Here is a 15,551-nt window from a genome sequence, read left to right as displayed (position 1 = left end):
GTCATCGTGCTGTGTATGAGTCTCCAGGTCTCATTCACTGTACGACCAGGGGTGCATTCTTGTGTAGCATGCGTACACCTGCCTGTCCCTCCTACCCCGGCCTCTGGCTACCATGTTTCTGCTCTCTGTTTCTGTGAGTTCAGCCATTTCAGATCCTGCATGTAAGTGCAGTTTCGTAATAATTTTCTTTCTATGTCTGTCTTAAGTATTTTTCACTTAGCATAATGTCCTCCAGGTTCATTTGTCTTGTCACAAATGACAGAGGCTAATTCTTTTTTAAAGCTCAATAATCTTCCATTGTGTACTCAGAGCACGTTTCCTCTGTCCATCGTCCACTGGCAGGTGTTTTGGTTGCTTCCCCATCTTGGCTATTGTGAATAGTCCTGTGACAAACCTGGGGCTGCAGGCACTTCTTTGAAGGAGTGATTTTATTTCCTTTTGACATATTCCCAGAAGTGGGAGTACTGGATTATATGGATCATACTTCTATTTTTAATTTTTTGAGGAAGCTCCATGCTGTTTCCCGTGGTGGCTGTGCCAGTTTGCATTCCCACTAGTGGTGCCCGGCGCATCCTTCACCAGCGCTCTCACGGTCCGTTGTCTAGTTGAGAATACCCACTCTAACAAATATGAAGTGAGATCTCCCTGTGGCCCTGATGAGCAATGCCACAAGCACCTCCTTATGTGCCTGTTGGCCATCTGTTTTCTTGGGGAAAATTTCTAAGTAGATCTTTTGCCCACTTTTAATTGAATGGGGTTTTTTTTGCTATTGAGTTGCATGAGCTCCTTTCTTTTTTTTTAATATTTATTTATTTATTCAGAGAGAGAGAGAGAGAGAGGCAGAGACACAGGCAGAGTGAGAAACAGGCTCCATGCAGGAGCCCGACGTGGGACTCGATCCCACGTTTCCAGGATCATGCCCTAGGCTGCAGGCGGCACTAAACCGCTGCGCCACCAGGGCTGCCCTAGCTCCTTTCATGTATTGGATATTAACCCTTTACTAGATAGATAGATAGATAGATAGATAGATAGATAGATGATAGATAGATAGAGTGCAAATATTTTCTCCCATTCCATATTCTCTCTCCTTACTCCTTGTGTGGATGGTTTCTTGTGTTGGGCACAAGCTTTTTAGTTGGATGCAGGCCCACAGGTTTATTTTCACTTTTGTTGCCTGTACTTTTGGTGTCAAAAAAAAAAATCATCACTAAGATGAACATCAGCGAGCTTTTCTTTTTTCTTCTAGGACTTTTATGGTTTCAGGTCTTTATTTTGAGTTGATTTTGTGTGTGTGGTGTAAAATTAGGATCTGCAACTATTGTTTTCTGTGTGGGTGTTTCAACACTGTTCTTGAAGAGTCTATCGTTTGCCCAGTGTGAATCCTTGGCACCTTTGTCAAGTATTTGTTGGACATGTGTGTGGGTTTACTTCTGGGCTCCATATTCTGTCCCCTTGGTCTGTGTGTCTGTTGTCCTGCCAGTATTATGCTGTTTGATTACTACAGCTTTGTGATAGTTTGAAGTCAGGAAGTGTGATGCCTGCAGCTTTGTTCTCCTTATTCAAGATTTCTTTAGCTACTCTGAGTCTTTTGTGGTTCTGTACACATTTTAGGATTAATTTTTTGTTTCTGTGAAAAATGCCTTTGGAATTTTGGTAAGGGCTGCATTGAATCTGTAGTTTGCTTTGGGTAATACAGACATTTTAACAGTATTATATCTTCCAATCCATGAGCACGGAATGTCTTTTTTTGTGTGTCTTGTCATGTTTCTTACAGCAGTGTCTTACATTTTCCATCTACAGGTCTTTCACCTCCTTGCTTGAATTTATTTCTAACTTTTTTTAAAAATTAGAATTGTTCTCTTTTTTGATTGTTCATTGTTAGTGACTTTTGCATGTCATTTTTTTAAGTTTTTTTTAAAGATTTTATTTTTTATTTATTCATGAGAGACACAGAGCGAGAGAGAGAGAGAGAGAGAGAGAGAGAGAGAGAGAGAGAGAGGCAGAGACACAGGCAGAGGGAGAAGCAGGCCCCATGCAGGGAGCCCGACATGGGACTCTAACCCGGGTCTCCAGGATCACAACCCGGCCTGCAGGCGGCGCTAAACCGCTGCGCCACCAGGGCTGCCCGACTTTTGCATGTCAATTCCGTATCCTAAAACTGAATTCATTGGTTAGTTCTAACAGTTTTCTGGTGCAGTCTTATTTCCTGTATGTAGGATCATGTCATCTGCAGGGACAGTTTTACTTGTTCCCTACAGATTTGGATGCCTCTTATTTCTTTTTCTTGTCTGGCTGTTCTGGCCAGGACTTCCAGTACCATGTTGAGTAGGAATAGAGAGAGGGCAGGGAAAAGGCTCCCAGCTTCTCACGGTGGAGCATGATGTGAGCTGTGGGCTTGTCCTGTGTGGCAGGACATTCATTATGGTGAAGACGTTCCTTTAGTACCAGTTAATTTTTATCCTGAAAGCATGTTGAGTTTTATTAAGCACTGTTTGTGTGCTATCAAGATGATCATATGATTTTTATCCTACATTCCGTTAATGTGGAGCATCCCGTTGCTTGATTTGCGCATGTCAAACCATCTTTGCATCCCAGGGCTAAATCCACTTGGTAGTGGTATGTGACCCTCTTTAAAAAAATTTTTTTTATTTAAAGATTTATTTATCGAGATAGTAAGCATGCATATGTGGATGAAAAAGGCAGAAGGGGAGAGAGAGAGACAATCCCAAGTAGAGTCTGTGCTAAGCATGGATACTGATGTGGGGTTCGATCTCATGACTCTGAGATCATGACCTGAGCCAAAATCAAGAGTTGGACGTTCAACTGACAGAGCCACCTGGGTGCCCAAATGTATGACCCTCCAAATGTGCTGTGGAATGTGGTTTTTTAGTACTTTGTTGAAGATTTCGGTGTCTGTGTTTAGTGGGATATTGGCCTGTGATTTGGTTTTCTTGTAGCATCCTTGTCTGGCTTTGGCATCAGGCTAATGTTGGCCTCGTAAGATGAGTTTGGAAGTAATCTTCCTCTCTGATTTTCTCGGAGGAGTTTGAGAAGAATTGGTAGTAATTCTTTAAATGTATGGTAGAATTTACTGATGAAGCCGACTGGTCCTGGGCCTTTCTTTGTTGGGAGATTTTTATTACCAGTTCAGCCTCCTTACTTGTTACTTGTCTGTTTAGATCTCCTGTTTTTTCAGGGTTTATTCTCAAGAGTTCATGTGTTTCTGGGACTTTGTCCATTTCTTTCAGGTGATTCGGTTCATTGGTTTCGGTCACTAGTAGTTTCTTATGCACCTTCGTATTTCTGTGCTGTTGCAATGTCTTCTCTTTCGTTTCTGATTTTATGTCAGATGTATTTTTTTACTGAGTTCAGCAAAAGGCTTATCAGTTTTGTTTATCTTTTCACAGCAACTCTTAGGTTCTGTTATCTTTTCCGTCCTCACCCGTGTGTAGTTGTCTCAACCCACGCTCTGCAGGGTTACAGCAGAGACTCCCGTCCCACCACCTTGCTGACATCCCAGGCCAGTCCTTTATTTCCTATCTGGGTGCAGGGATGCAGTGACTTTGGGACTGGAATGTGGTACCTGTGGCAAGTTCCCAGGTATCAACATGGCAGCTTGGGTCCCTACCCGCACTCTGAGATCCCTGCCCCAGTGTGAGCTCCTGGCATGGAGGGACCCAGCCATACCCTGGGTCTGGGGCTCCACCACTGAGCACCTCATGGGGCTGGGCATGTTCGGGGTGTGGGAGAGGCCTGGGCTGCTTGGGTCATAGCAGTGGCCTTCATGGTACAGATGGCTCCATCTGACAGGCTACACTGCATCCAGGGTCACCTGTCAGAACCCAGGCTCTGGGCCTCCACCTGACCCCTGAGCAGCCCGCCAGCTTGTACATCAGCAGATTTGTCTGGTGGCTGTCATCCACACTGGGAGGGCTTTGTTCTGCCCCTCGGAGCCTCTGCCAGACAAACACCATGAGTGGGTCTGGGTGCTGCCACCTGGTAGGGCCCCTGATAACTGGATAGTGTCTCCTTTTTCCTTCTGCTTGGTCACAAAGTGATGAATGAAGTAGAACAGAAAGGCAGGAGGTGCGAGGTTTCAGTCTTGTTCCCTCCATGTGTCCTGTGACTTCGGGCGTGCCCTGGCCTCCCTGGGCTCTTACCTCTCCACTCCTCTCTATAAGGCATGTGGGGACTATGCTTGGTGCCCTTGCATCCTCCTCGGCCCAGCCAGCTAGCTTTTTGGCAGCCTGTCCTGGCCTGCAGGGACTGCCTGTCTGTGGTGCCTGGGCTCCTGTGCTGGCAGGGTGCTGCATCTTCAGGAGCAGCTTCTCACCTCTAGATAAAAATAGCCACATGAGATCTGAGTGCAGCCTCCACCTGTCACAAGTGGCGCGTGGGCCTGGGACATGTGTCTGAGTGCAGTGGTCACCTGGGGGCCTGTCTGGAGGACATGTCCTTCGACCAGGAAGGGCTGTGTGAGCTGCTGGGCCTGACGTGGCTCTGTGGTCTCCCCAACTTCTCTGCATGCTTCGTCTTCCTGATACAGGCCCTGGGTGTGCTGCCTTCTCTGGGGTGCCTGGGCCCTGCGTCCCATGCCCTGAGGAGGGGCCGGTTCTCCTCTTCCTGTGCTGCCTCCATGCATCTGCGCTCCCAGCCACCTCCACTGACTTGCTACCCCGAGGTCAGCTGGGGCCGAGGCCTCCTGAGGCTGTCTGTAGGTGTCTCTTCCCCTCAGGAGATGCTCCATCCTGGTTGCTGTGACTGGCCCAGGGGTTGGAGAATTTCCAGCCAGCCTGTCATTCCCTGGCCCCCTTGGCTTCCTCCTGAGCCCCTCATAAGCCTAGAGCCTGAGCAATCCCCCATTACTTCCAGACCCCCTGATGTGCAGGACGAGTACCAGCGCACGGGTCACATACATCCTTCCCTCCTGTTCCTGTGGGGAGACTTGCGTGTGGCACACCAGGGGGGACGTCCCACGGGGTTACAGGAGTGACATTGCAGTCCTGGTCCTGGACACGCGTGGGTTCCTGTAGGCCTCTACCTGGCATGAATGCTGGCTGCAGGAGGAAACCACCCTTCCTGGGAGCCTGAAGTTGCAGTCTTTGGGGCCTGCTCGGACCCCATCCCAAACCCTGGGCAGCGACCACTTCTACCCGGTGCCCAGACCTATGTGCCTGTCCGAGGGCTCGGGTGCAAGGTCCTCCTCTTCTCCTGGGTGTTAGCCTGGCTTTCCTTGAGGCCTCATAATCTCTGGCGGAGTCCTGAGCTGGATCCTGTGAGTGGATCTGATGCTGCAGATGATGCCACCTGTGCCAGATCACCTGTGGCCGAGGAAGAGCGTGGGTGGCTGATGGCACTCTGTTGCTCAGGCGGCAGCCTGGCCATAGCAGAAATCTGAAGAGAAAGGCAGGAGTAGAGCACTGCAGGGCAAGGTGGGATGTACTGGACAGACAGCAGCCCAGCCAGCAGCTGCTCTTATAGATGAGTGACTTCATGTGCAGACACAGGACACTGCGAAGGCAGACCCATGCCCACCTACCGCTTTGGCTGGGTGCTGCTCCCTGCTCCCAGCTGTTCCCCAGCTGCCCTGGACATGCCTGTGTGAGTGGGGTGACTCTTGGAGGGACAGTACCACAGGAAGGAGTGACGAGTTAAGGCCCAGTGGATGGACTCTGACCCAGTGGGTGGCAAGTGCCTGACCTCTGCAGCAAGGCCTGGGCTCTGTAGGATCTGCACCTCCATCAGGATTTGGCAGGCATCATGTCTGCTTCCCAGTATTCTAGACAGACTAGCATGTTAGAGCTGGTGGGGCTTTAGCTGTCTAGTGTCAGGTGTGGGCTGGGAGGTACAGGGGGACGTGGTGTCTGGGCCACCTGTGGGGTTGGGCCGATGAGGCCGGCATGCCACATGGGCCTCTTTGTCTGTGTGGCCTGCCTTGACTCGGCCTGGACGCCAGCTGGATGCTCTGGGGGTTGGGGCAGTTGACGAGGTGCCCAGCACTGGGGGAAGCACTTAGGGGCCCTGGACATTGTCTTTCTGACCAGTGCCCCTCCAGGGATATCATCTGTTTCCTGCTCAACTGGGAGAACCTCCTGGACCACTGCAGGTGCCCGTTCAGTCCTGGTATGGCTGGGTGTGACCCGGAGTGCTAGCTATGCTCTCCACATGATGGGGAGCTGCCCTCTGCCCTGCTCTCCTACTCCTGTTTGTGCACCTGCCCGTTGTCCATGCTGGGAGTCTAGCTGCTGTGTGATGGGAGCCTCCCCTCCCTTGTCAGCATGAGGGCCACGGTCCCTGCTTGCTCCTCATGTCTCCTCCCCCGGTCCCCTTTGACCTCTGTGTTTCAGACTGTGTAGACGCAGCCATTCAAGGCTGGTGGAGTCTGGATGAGTGTGATCAGTCTCCAGTCCTATACGGGGTTGGGGGGTGGGTGTCTCTGCTGCCCTGTCCTCAGCTCACTCAGTGGTGCCAGCCCTCCTGTGCATGTGAGCTAGAGGGCGCACACCCCTTGCCACCCATGGGCCTAGCTCTGAGGAGAGTCGGCTTACCCAGCAAGAGGCTCTGTGCTGCCTGCCTATACCTGTCCCATCCCCTGGTCGTGAGGCTCCTTGAGATCCTGGACACACAGGGCTTCCCATGGGGGACATGTGACAGGTTGTGGGATGGTGTTTGGTGATGTCGAGCTTCCTATTCTTAGAAACTTCTTTTTTCATTTAGCAGAATGGACCCTCTCCCTGTCCCTCTCACCCCAACCCCAAAATAGTCCTCCAGGGTGTAGTGGACATGTGTTCAGGTCCGCCCCCCCCTTTTTTAAGATTTTATTTATTTATTCATGAGAGACACAAAGGAGAAAGAGAGAGAGAGACAGAGACACAGGCAGAGGGAGAAGCAGGCTCCATGCAGGGAACCCGATGTGGGACTCGATCCCAGGACTCCAGGATCACGCCCTGGGCCAAAGACAGGCGCTAAACCGCTGAGCCACCTAGGGACCCCCTCCAGGTCCCCTTCTTTCGGAGTGTGATGCACATGCTGTTTGACCCAGCAATCCCTCCCTACCTGTGGGCACACTTCTCTGTAACCCTGTCCTCTGGATGGAGACAGCCCATGTGTCTCTGGAAGCCTCCCTTCTTCCTGGCTCAGCAGCTTAGGGTGAGGGTGCCCGTCGCTGGCCCATCACCTCTGTGGGACACGTTAGTTGGTCAGCATCAGTCTCACTGAGTATGAGGGGTCCCCTCGCACAGCGTGGGCTCCTGGGCCTGACTAGAGGGAGGGTGACCGAGCCCCACAGCCTCACTCCTTGGGCTGTGTTCTCCTGATGGCTGCCCTAAGGCAGGACTCCCTCAGGGAGATGCAAACGAACGTTTGGTTCCCAACAGTGTTGACTTTCCTCCAAGTTAGGTTTTTGCCAGTTATTCTGGTTCCCAGGGTCTACGGAGCCCTCACAGGTCTCCGTCACTGTTGTGTCATTTCCAAGCCCTGCACTGTGCAAAGATTTGAGAGGCACACTACATGCATCTCGCTCACACGGTGACTGGGATGTTGAGTGGGGCACCGAGCCTCTGGGATTAGCCTCTCCTGTTCATCACAGTCTCTGCACCTCTGCTCACCTGTGTCCTTGTGGATACCGTGGTGAAGTGTCTATGCCCAATCTGCAGCGTCCTGGCCTGAGCCCCTGGCCGCGGGGTCCTCTCTGCCACCCAGACTGCCCCAGGGGTCATGGTTTGGTTTCTGTGGCTAGTTTGCCGAGTTTGCGTGCAGAGGCATGGCCCATACCTGGCGTGCCCACGGGTAGACTCAGCCCTGCACTTAACCTCCATTCCTGGCCAACTTCGCAGGGGGTCTGTGCCCCAGGGCTGTGTTGTGGAGATTGCTGGTGCCATTGCATGCAGACACACTCTGGGCGCTTTCAGATGCTTCCCACCATAGTACAGCTAGGAGTGGTTTTGTGCAGAGCCGCTGCTGGGCACATATTTTGTGGTTTCCTGTCAGCACATTCGTGAGGCGGGATCACTGAGTGGGAGGTGATGAGTGTTAGACTTGAGGCAAAACCCCAATCATTTTCCATAGTGGTTTACTAGTCTTTATCCCCGCCACCCTTCTTGACCCCTGGGAATGCCAGTTCTTTGTTTCTGCCAGCTGAATGGGTGCAGAATGGTACACAGCGGGTTTCTAGCAGAGTTGACAGCCTCTCCGTGTGCTTCTTGGAATAGGTGCTTCATCCTCGGTGAGGCTTCTGTCTTGTGCCAACTTTTCTTTCACGTTGTTTCTCGTTACTACTCCATAGGTGTTCTCTGTCGACTGCCAGCACCAATTAGGTGGGCGAGGTGCCCTGGGAGAAGGCAGGACTTTGTCCCCAGCATGAGCCCCATTGCTGACCCACACGGGGCATGAGGGGCAAGGGTCCACCCTGCCCGGGTCCTTCCTCCTGGTGGGTGGCATGTATCGGCTCCCCTCTCCCTGACTAGCCACCTGCAAACTACCAGTCTAGAAGAGCTCCTGTCTGGGCTGCTTCCTGGCTCAGCACAGTGGATCTCATTTTGTCCATGGAGTGTGTGAATGGTCTCTCTCGGGGGGCCATGAGTTTACAAATAGACCACCGAGGCATGGATGTTCCTTTTGCTTCCTCTCTGCCTTCCTCTGAACATCATGTTCTGTCCATGAGAGGTGGTCTCTGCAGTGCCTGGGAAGTCGGTGTGCTTGCCAGCCTCCTGTGTGCCCACTCACAGCCCCCGTCAGCTTCCTGCCTGCATCCATGCCACCTCTCCCTGCCCCTATGTGCCCACCTGCCCCCCTCCAGCCCCCTTCCAGCCCACCTGATGGCTGTGCCCATCCCTCTGTGCCTGAGGTGAGGCTGAGGCAGGTGGGCGGTAAGGAGCCACCTCACTGGCTCACAGGACTGGACATGAATGAAGTTTAGCCCTGGGTCCTAAGGGGTGGTGTTTGGTTTTGGGATTTTGGCTTGGTTTTGTAGCTGGGATTTTAGTGCATTGCATTGTCCTGTCCTTCCTGTGCTCACCCTATTTTCAGTTCTGCTCCTGGCAGTACTGCTCAGGTGAGCTTGCAAAGTATTGACGAGCTTTTAGCAGGAGCCCTGGCCTCGTTGGCAGGGTTGGCATGTAGGAAGCAGGTGCACTTGGGAGGGTTGATGGATGTACGCAGACATTGTCAAGACAAGGTGCTGGTCTCCTGCAGCCTGAGGATCCAGCACCACTGGCCTCATAGGTGGCCACCTTCTAGCCTCCTCCCCACACACCCCTAAATGCCAGGTGCGGGGACCCCACAGGGTGCACTGCGAGTGGAGGTAGTGCGTGACAGCTGCATGTCCATCGCCTATTGCTCCAGGAAAGATAGGGTTTCCAGTCTGTGAGCTGGTTTGGTCCCGCTCAAGGTCGGGCCATCTCTTGTGGCACAGACCCTGTGGCTACCACTTGGGCAACATTGCCTCTGGTGCTTCTGCGCAGAGGTGGCTGCTGGCACTCACTGGGGGGCCAATAAGGTGGCCGAACAGATTCGGAAGTGGATTTGGCACTGTGTTTGCCAGTGCTCTTCCCATCACCTGCTCCTAACAGTGGGTATGCAGGGCTGCCTCTCAGGGAGGCCATGCCCTCCCTGCCTGGGCTCAGCAGGCAGGGAGGGCATGGAGAGGGACAGCAGGAGGCCCACTGACCCTGCTCTCTCTCTTGTCTCGAAGGCTCAGCTGTCACAGGCCCTGGAGGAGCTGGGGGGCCAGAAGCAGAGAGCGGACATGGTGAGTGACTTGGTGGTGGTCTCATGGCCACAGGGAACCCAGGGAGTGGGTGCCCTGGACCCTGGGCAGGGAGGGAATCATGTCCTTGTCATGTAGGCACAAGCCTGCAGGTCTGTAACATTCCCAGCGCTTCCCTTCATCAGAAACACAGGGGGGATGGGAAGGGAATGGGGCTTGGGAGTTGGGGACTGCCCCTGGATTACTCTGATGCGGGTGCCCCAGTGCATTTTGCCCCACGTCATGTCCTGCCCAGCATAGAGCAGATGTGAGCAGCAAAGAGCCTTCGGCCCGGCAGTCCCTACTGGACCACCCTGGCCATGTCCTCATGAGGTCATCCCTGGACTCTTGGCCTGTGGTGGCCCCACCTCACAGGGTGTGCAGACTGAGACACCCACCTGACTCTGCAGCCCACGTTTCCCTACTGAGCACCAGATGTGCTCTGCTGCCCTTTTTTTTTTTTTTTAAGGATTTTAGTTATTCATGACAGACACAGAGAGAGAGGCAGAGACACAGGCAGAGGGAGAAGTAGGCTCCATGCAGGGAGCCCGATGTGGGACTGGATCCTGGGTCTCCAGGATCACGCCCTGAGGCAAAGGCAGGCGCCAAACCCCTGAGCCCCCCAGGGATCCCCCTCTGCTGCCCTTTGATAGGTTTCCTCTCCATGTGCCACCCTCTTGGATTGCCTCTGCTTACCCCCCCACCCCCCACCCCAGGTGCGCTGCCCATGGGGATAGGTGCAGGCATAGGCAGGCACTGCTGACCCTGGCCTGGGCACGCAGCGTCGAGAGGCTTCCTTACCACCATCTGGAGGATAGGCAGTGTGGTTTAGTCTCTGTGTGGACTTAACCGTCAGGGTCATAGGAGGGCCACAGGGTTTGCGTGTGTTGTGGAGCTGCTCTGCCCCAGGCCACATGCCAGCCACTTGGGGTTGGGGTGGGCTCAGAGGCTGACATCACAGCTCAGGGTTCCTTGTGCACTGTCATTGTTTGTCTGCCCCCAGCTTTGAGCAGATCATCTGGCCTTCACCTGCAAAATAGGAGTGGCCCACAGGTTGGCGTGCCGTGTCCCTGGATTTGTTTCATCATCCTGCAGCCATCCTTTCAGCCTCAGGCTGTCTTGTTACGTCTTACTGCTGCTGTGACCGTAGTGGAGGCCAGTACTGAGGAGATCCCAAACCGACCCACTCATGAGGCAGGGGCCTGAGGCTGGGATGGGATGAGGCCCAGGTGCCAATACCTGGGAGCCTGAGGCCAGCTGTGCTCAGAGCCCCTGACCCACAGAGGTGAGGGAGGGTTGCAGGGTTATGTGGTGGGCATTGGTAGGACGAGCCAAAGATAGACATGGGTTAGGTAGAGCATGAGTCCAGAGGTCAAGGATGGCGGGATGGCCTGGGCAGTGGGTGGGGGAGTTGCAGGTGGGGTGGGAGGATTGGGGAGGGCAAGACAAGAGAAAAACGTAGGGGTCTGAGATGCTGCTGGCTGTTGGGTGCCCAGGCCTGGGGGTGTGAGTTCCCACATCAAGACCCTCAAAGCCCCTGGGTATGTATACATCCTCTGGAGCCAGTGAACATAACCAAGAAGGTAGACCTTGCAGATCAAGACCTGTCAGGCTCTCCAGCACCTGGACATGCAACCCAGGAGGGGCACCTAGGACCTGGGGAAGAGGCCCCACAGCACAGTCCTGTTATTACACAAAGGATCTTCAAAATGTACAGCAGCCCGCCAATGTTTCTGCTGCGGGGGGCCCTGTGGGCACATCTTGTTCCTGAGTGTGAGTTCTCTGCAGCAGGCATTCATTGTGGACTAATCCGAAGGGAACCGCTGTGCTTCTGTGTAGATCCTTCACCCTTATCTGGCGGGGAACGGAGCTTGGGACCCAGGTGGGGCCTGATGGGAGTGGGGGACGACTGCCTCCAGTGAGCCTGGAGTGGGGAGCTTTGTCAACAGTGTGGCCCAGCTCATGTGTATGTGCGTGACTAATGGGACTGCGGGGGGGTGGTGTGGGGTTCGACATGCCTAGGGTGCAGCTCAGCCTGCCTGGTTTCTAGACCTTGGGTGTGGGGTTGGGATGCTCCTTGAAGTCAGACGTATCCATATGAAGAACCCTGGGGGAGACCCTGGTGTGCGGGTCCACATGCATCTCTCCCTCGGCTTTGACCTAAACGGACATGTGGCTGAGGGCTGTGTGTCCTGCCGTGCATACACGGGTGGGGAGAAGGAGGATGCAGTTGTGCTGAGCACAGGCCCAGCCCTCGGCATGGAGGCTGAGACACCCACCTATTGGAGCTGGCATCTCGGCCCAGGTCCTACCTTTCCCAGGCTTCTGCCATGGGGCCACTTGGGCTGCTGCATCTCATTGTGGGGATGCCCAAGGGACATGGGGCTGGAGGGTGGCTTTCTCGCCTTGTTTTCAGCCTGTACTTTCTTTCCATTGTGTAAAGCTCCCTTGAGCCTTAATATCCTGAATACTGGTTCCACCTCTAAACCAATTAAACTAGAACTCTGGTAAGTGGGAGGGCCCTCTTTTCCCCAGGTGGTGCTGATGTCAGCCAGTGCAGACCTGGTGCCCCCACCTCTGTGCAGGGGCCATACCCCAGGCACTGTGAGGCCTTTGGGGAAGATGCTCCTCGGGGAGCTTTGGCTGAAACGTCCCCATGGCACCAGCCGCGCAGAGCCCAGCAGGCGAGTGAGGACCTGGCTCTTCCCAGCTATGCGCAGAGTTGCAGGCTCTCTGGTGCACACAAGCGGGACATTGTGGTTGCCTTGCTTCCTTGGATCCAGGCTGTAGCTGTCACCTCACACAGGTTTAATCTCTTCCTTCTGATTGTCACATGTTGAGCTTGTTCCCATTTGTTACTCCTCTCTCTCTCCTTCCCGTTTAGTGGGAGAACACGTGGCTCAAGGCGGAGTGAAGCAGGCGCTCACTCAGAGGCTCACGAGCCTCTCTTCTTCCATCCTCTGCGGGCATTACCTTCTTCAGCCTGAGGAGATGAGGGTTAGGAGGGCGTCCCAGTCCCTGCTGTAAGCCCTCGTTGATGTGGGAGTAAGAGGTTGAAGGTGGGGATGGTGGCAAGAGCTCTCTCTGACATAGGAACCGAAGCCACCCTGGGTCTGGCTCTGTGACCCTCACCCTGTTTCAGGGACAGTCATGGCAAAAGGTACAGCAGGGGGCACCTCTGGCTGCAGGAGGGCGCCTCCCCATCCTCTGTCCAGGTAGGTTGGGGACGGCCTGGTTCCTGTGCCACCTTGCCCAGCCTGTTGTCTCTGAGCCCTAAATTGATTCACTCTTTAGGAAAGGGGAGAAAAAAGAGAATTTAAATATCTGTAGCTAATTGCAGATGATAAGACAAAGATGGTTTGCCTTTCTGTTATTAATTAGCAAACTCATGCTAATTTGGAAGCATGGCACAATTCAGGCTTTTCCCTTTAAATGCAATTAATATCACAAGGAAAAATGTCCTGGGCCATAGTTGTATCATTAACATCCCTCACCCTAATTAGATACGGCCAGCAGTGGCTGGAGAAATGAGTTTTTTTATTATAACTATAAAAATCCCTCTAATATTTTATGTACTCCAGGGAGCAAGAAGTGAAGATTTATTTTCCGATTTAAGGGGAATGACACCCCTCCCGACTCTGGCTGATGAAGCAGTTGTCTGCCTTGAGACTGTCTGCTAACAGCTCTTGTGGACTTGTGCTGCCAGCCTCTGGGCCTGTGGCCGGTCATTCAGAAAGGGAGAAGCTCCGTCCATGTGCGAGCTGACCCATGCTGGCCGTGACAGGCGCTCTACAGGGTATCTGTGGGGTGGTAGCACCCAGCAGGGCAGGCCCACTGTCCTAGGGAGAGAAGCATCCTCAAACCTGCAGCCTTCAGCCTCCATGTGGCCTCACCCAACCTTGGGCTTTCATCCTCAAGTGTCAACCTCACTAGCTGCAGCTCCGAGGGGCTGACACGCAGATGACAAGAGATGCCAGTGAGAGCCGACTTTAAGCTCTACGAGGGGCCACGCACACCTGCGTGCAGCTTGCTGATGCCTCTGTCATTGTGAAACCAGCATCGAGGGTCAGGAAATTGTCAGGAGGAGTTGTGTGAGCTCTCATTGTTCAGTGCTGGCAGCCAGCGTCTGTACGTGCCTCCCGCCCAAGAACCTGGCCTTATCGCAGTCTGCCAGCATTGCCAGCTGCCTTCTGGAAAATTATTACAAGAACCTCCTGGTTCTGTGACTGATAGTGACTCATTTCACGTCCTGCATCCATCCTGCCACAGGACCAAGCCCAGGATGGAAGACCCCCTGCTTTGACGGGGGAACTTCATCTGTGGTTGCGGAGTCAGGAAGGCTTATGGGGAATGTCACTGCAGTGGCCAGGGGAGTTGGGTCTCCAAGGCTGGCGGCAGCCTCAGATTTTGGCCAGCCTGTTTACTCCCCAAAAGCAGTGTCTGACTCTGGAACCCCGCATGATTCAGTGAGATGTTCGGGGCTGCAGGTGGCAGGCCGGGGCCAGGGTACTTCAGAGACTGAGCCCCAGGAGCTGCTGCTGAAGTGCAGGAGAGGCGGGCAAACATGGCCCTGTGGGCGGCTGTGTCCCCAGCCTTACCTGGGCTTCACTTGTTGCACTTGGCTGGCTCGGCTCTAAGACTGACCTGGATGATCTGTGCAGTCTGTGGGTGTCCCAGGACCTGGTCCTGCCTACCTTCCCCAGGCCGGCCCCTCTGCTGCATCCACTCGCTCCCAGCATTTCCTGGGGGTCGCTGCTTCTGCACTTTTGTGCCCACTGCTGGCCGTGTGCCTGGCCGTCCTGTGTCCTCAGGGTAGCCAGTGGGAGAGACAGACCTTTGCTGCAGGAGAGCAGTCTGCTAGCCAGCCGGTGGCACTCAGCAGCAGTGCTGGCTCCTCCACATCAAAGCGACATCCTGGTCATCTTCAGGTGGCTAGTGCCTGACATGGAGTGAGCACTCGAAGAGTGTGATTGGGGAGTGGGATTGATTCTGGGTGGGCATCTGCAGACTAGGCTCATTCCTGAGTGCCCCAAATACTGGTGGTGACAGTAGTTTATTAATGCACACTCACCCACCTGACAGCGAGCTGGGCACCATTCCAAGAGTTCTGCAAACATCAGCTCTCAGAGCCCTGCAAGGTGGCCGTTGTCACCCACCCCGCCCCCTGCCTTTTACTCATCAGGATGCAGAGGCATGGCTTCTAGTGGCTTCCAGTTCCAGTGGCTTTGCTGCCAGCTCACACCTCTACCTGGGCCTTCGGGATTCCTGACTATGGAAGTATCTTTTGTGTTCCAGACTGCACTGACCCATGTTAGCGCAGGCAGCATTGTCACTGTCTCTACTTCACAGATGGGGACAGTGCACTGAGGGGTGTCTGATGCCCAGAGCTGTGCATGCCCCCGGGGTGGCTCTGTTAGGACTCCCCCCTGTGTCCCAACGCCATGGCCCGACAGTCCTGGTCACCGCACACTGTTCTCAGCCGTCCTATCCACTGTTGAGTGCTGGCTTCTGAGGATGGGTGCCTGGGGCAGCTCCATGGGAGCTGGGATGCTGTTTATTTATTTATTTTTAAAGATTTTATCTATTCATGAGAGACACAGAAAGAGAGGCAGAGACATAGGCAACAGGAGAAGCAGGCTCCCTGCAGGGAGCTTGATGCAGAACTTGATCCCAGGACCCCGGGGTCCCAACCTGAGCTGAAGCCAACTCTTAACCGCTGAGCCACCGAGGCACCCCAATGAGGTGTATTTAGAAGTTAGCATTGAGCTGCCCTGAGGTGCACAGGGCTTCCCCGAGAGCAGAGTCC

The 15,551-nt window shown here is 54.0% G+C and overlaps 1 protein-coding gene across 4 annotated transcripts in view; it reads left to right on the top strand.

Annotated features, from left to right (window-relative positions):
- MAD1L1 (mitotic arrest deficient 1 like 1) overlaps window positions 1-15,551 on the top strand; it is a 347,835-nt gene that overhangs the window by 195,265 nt on the left and 137,019 nt on the right. For 2 of the 4 annotated variants that reach the window (XM_055340059.1, XM_055340058.1), the window contains one exon: window positions 9,692-9,748. The exons of 1 other annotated variant lie outside the window; for it this stretch is intronic. In XM_055340059.1, coding sequence (XP_055196034.1) covers window positions 9,692-9,748 — 57 coding nt within the window. Of the gene's footprint in view, window positions 1-9,691; window positions 9,749-10,936; window positions 11,031-15,551 lie in introns of those variants that run through there. One more of the 4 variants, XM_055340061.1, reaches the window with a different exon arrangement.

Source organism: Nyctereutes procyonoides, unplaced genomic scaffold (assembly GCF_905146905.1).
Source record: "Nyctereutes procyonoides isolate TBG_1078 unplaced genomic scaffold, NYPRO_anot_genome, whole genome shotgun sequence".
Classification (NCBI taxonomy): domain Eukaryota; kingdom Metazoa; phylum Chordata; class Mammalia; order Carnivora; family Canidae; genus Nyctereutes; species Nyctereutes procyonoides.
This window is presented reverse-complemented; position numbering and strand designations above follow the sequence as displayed.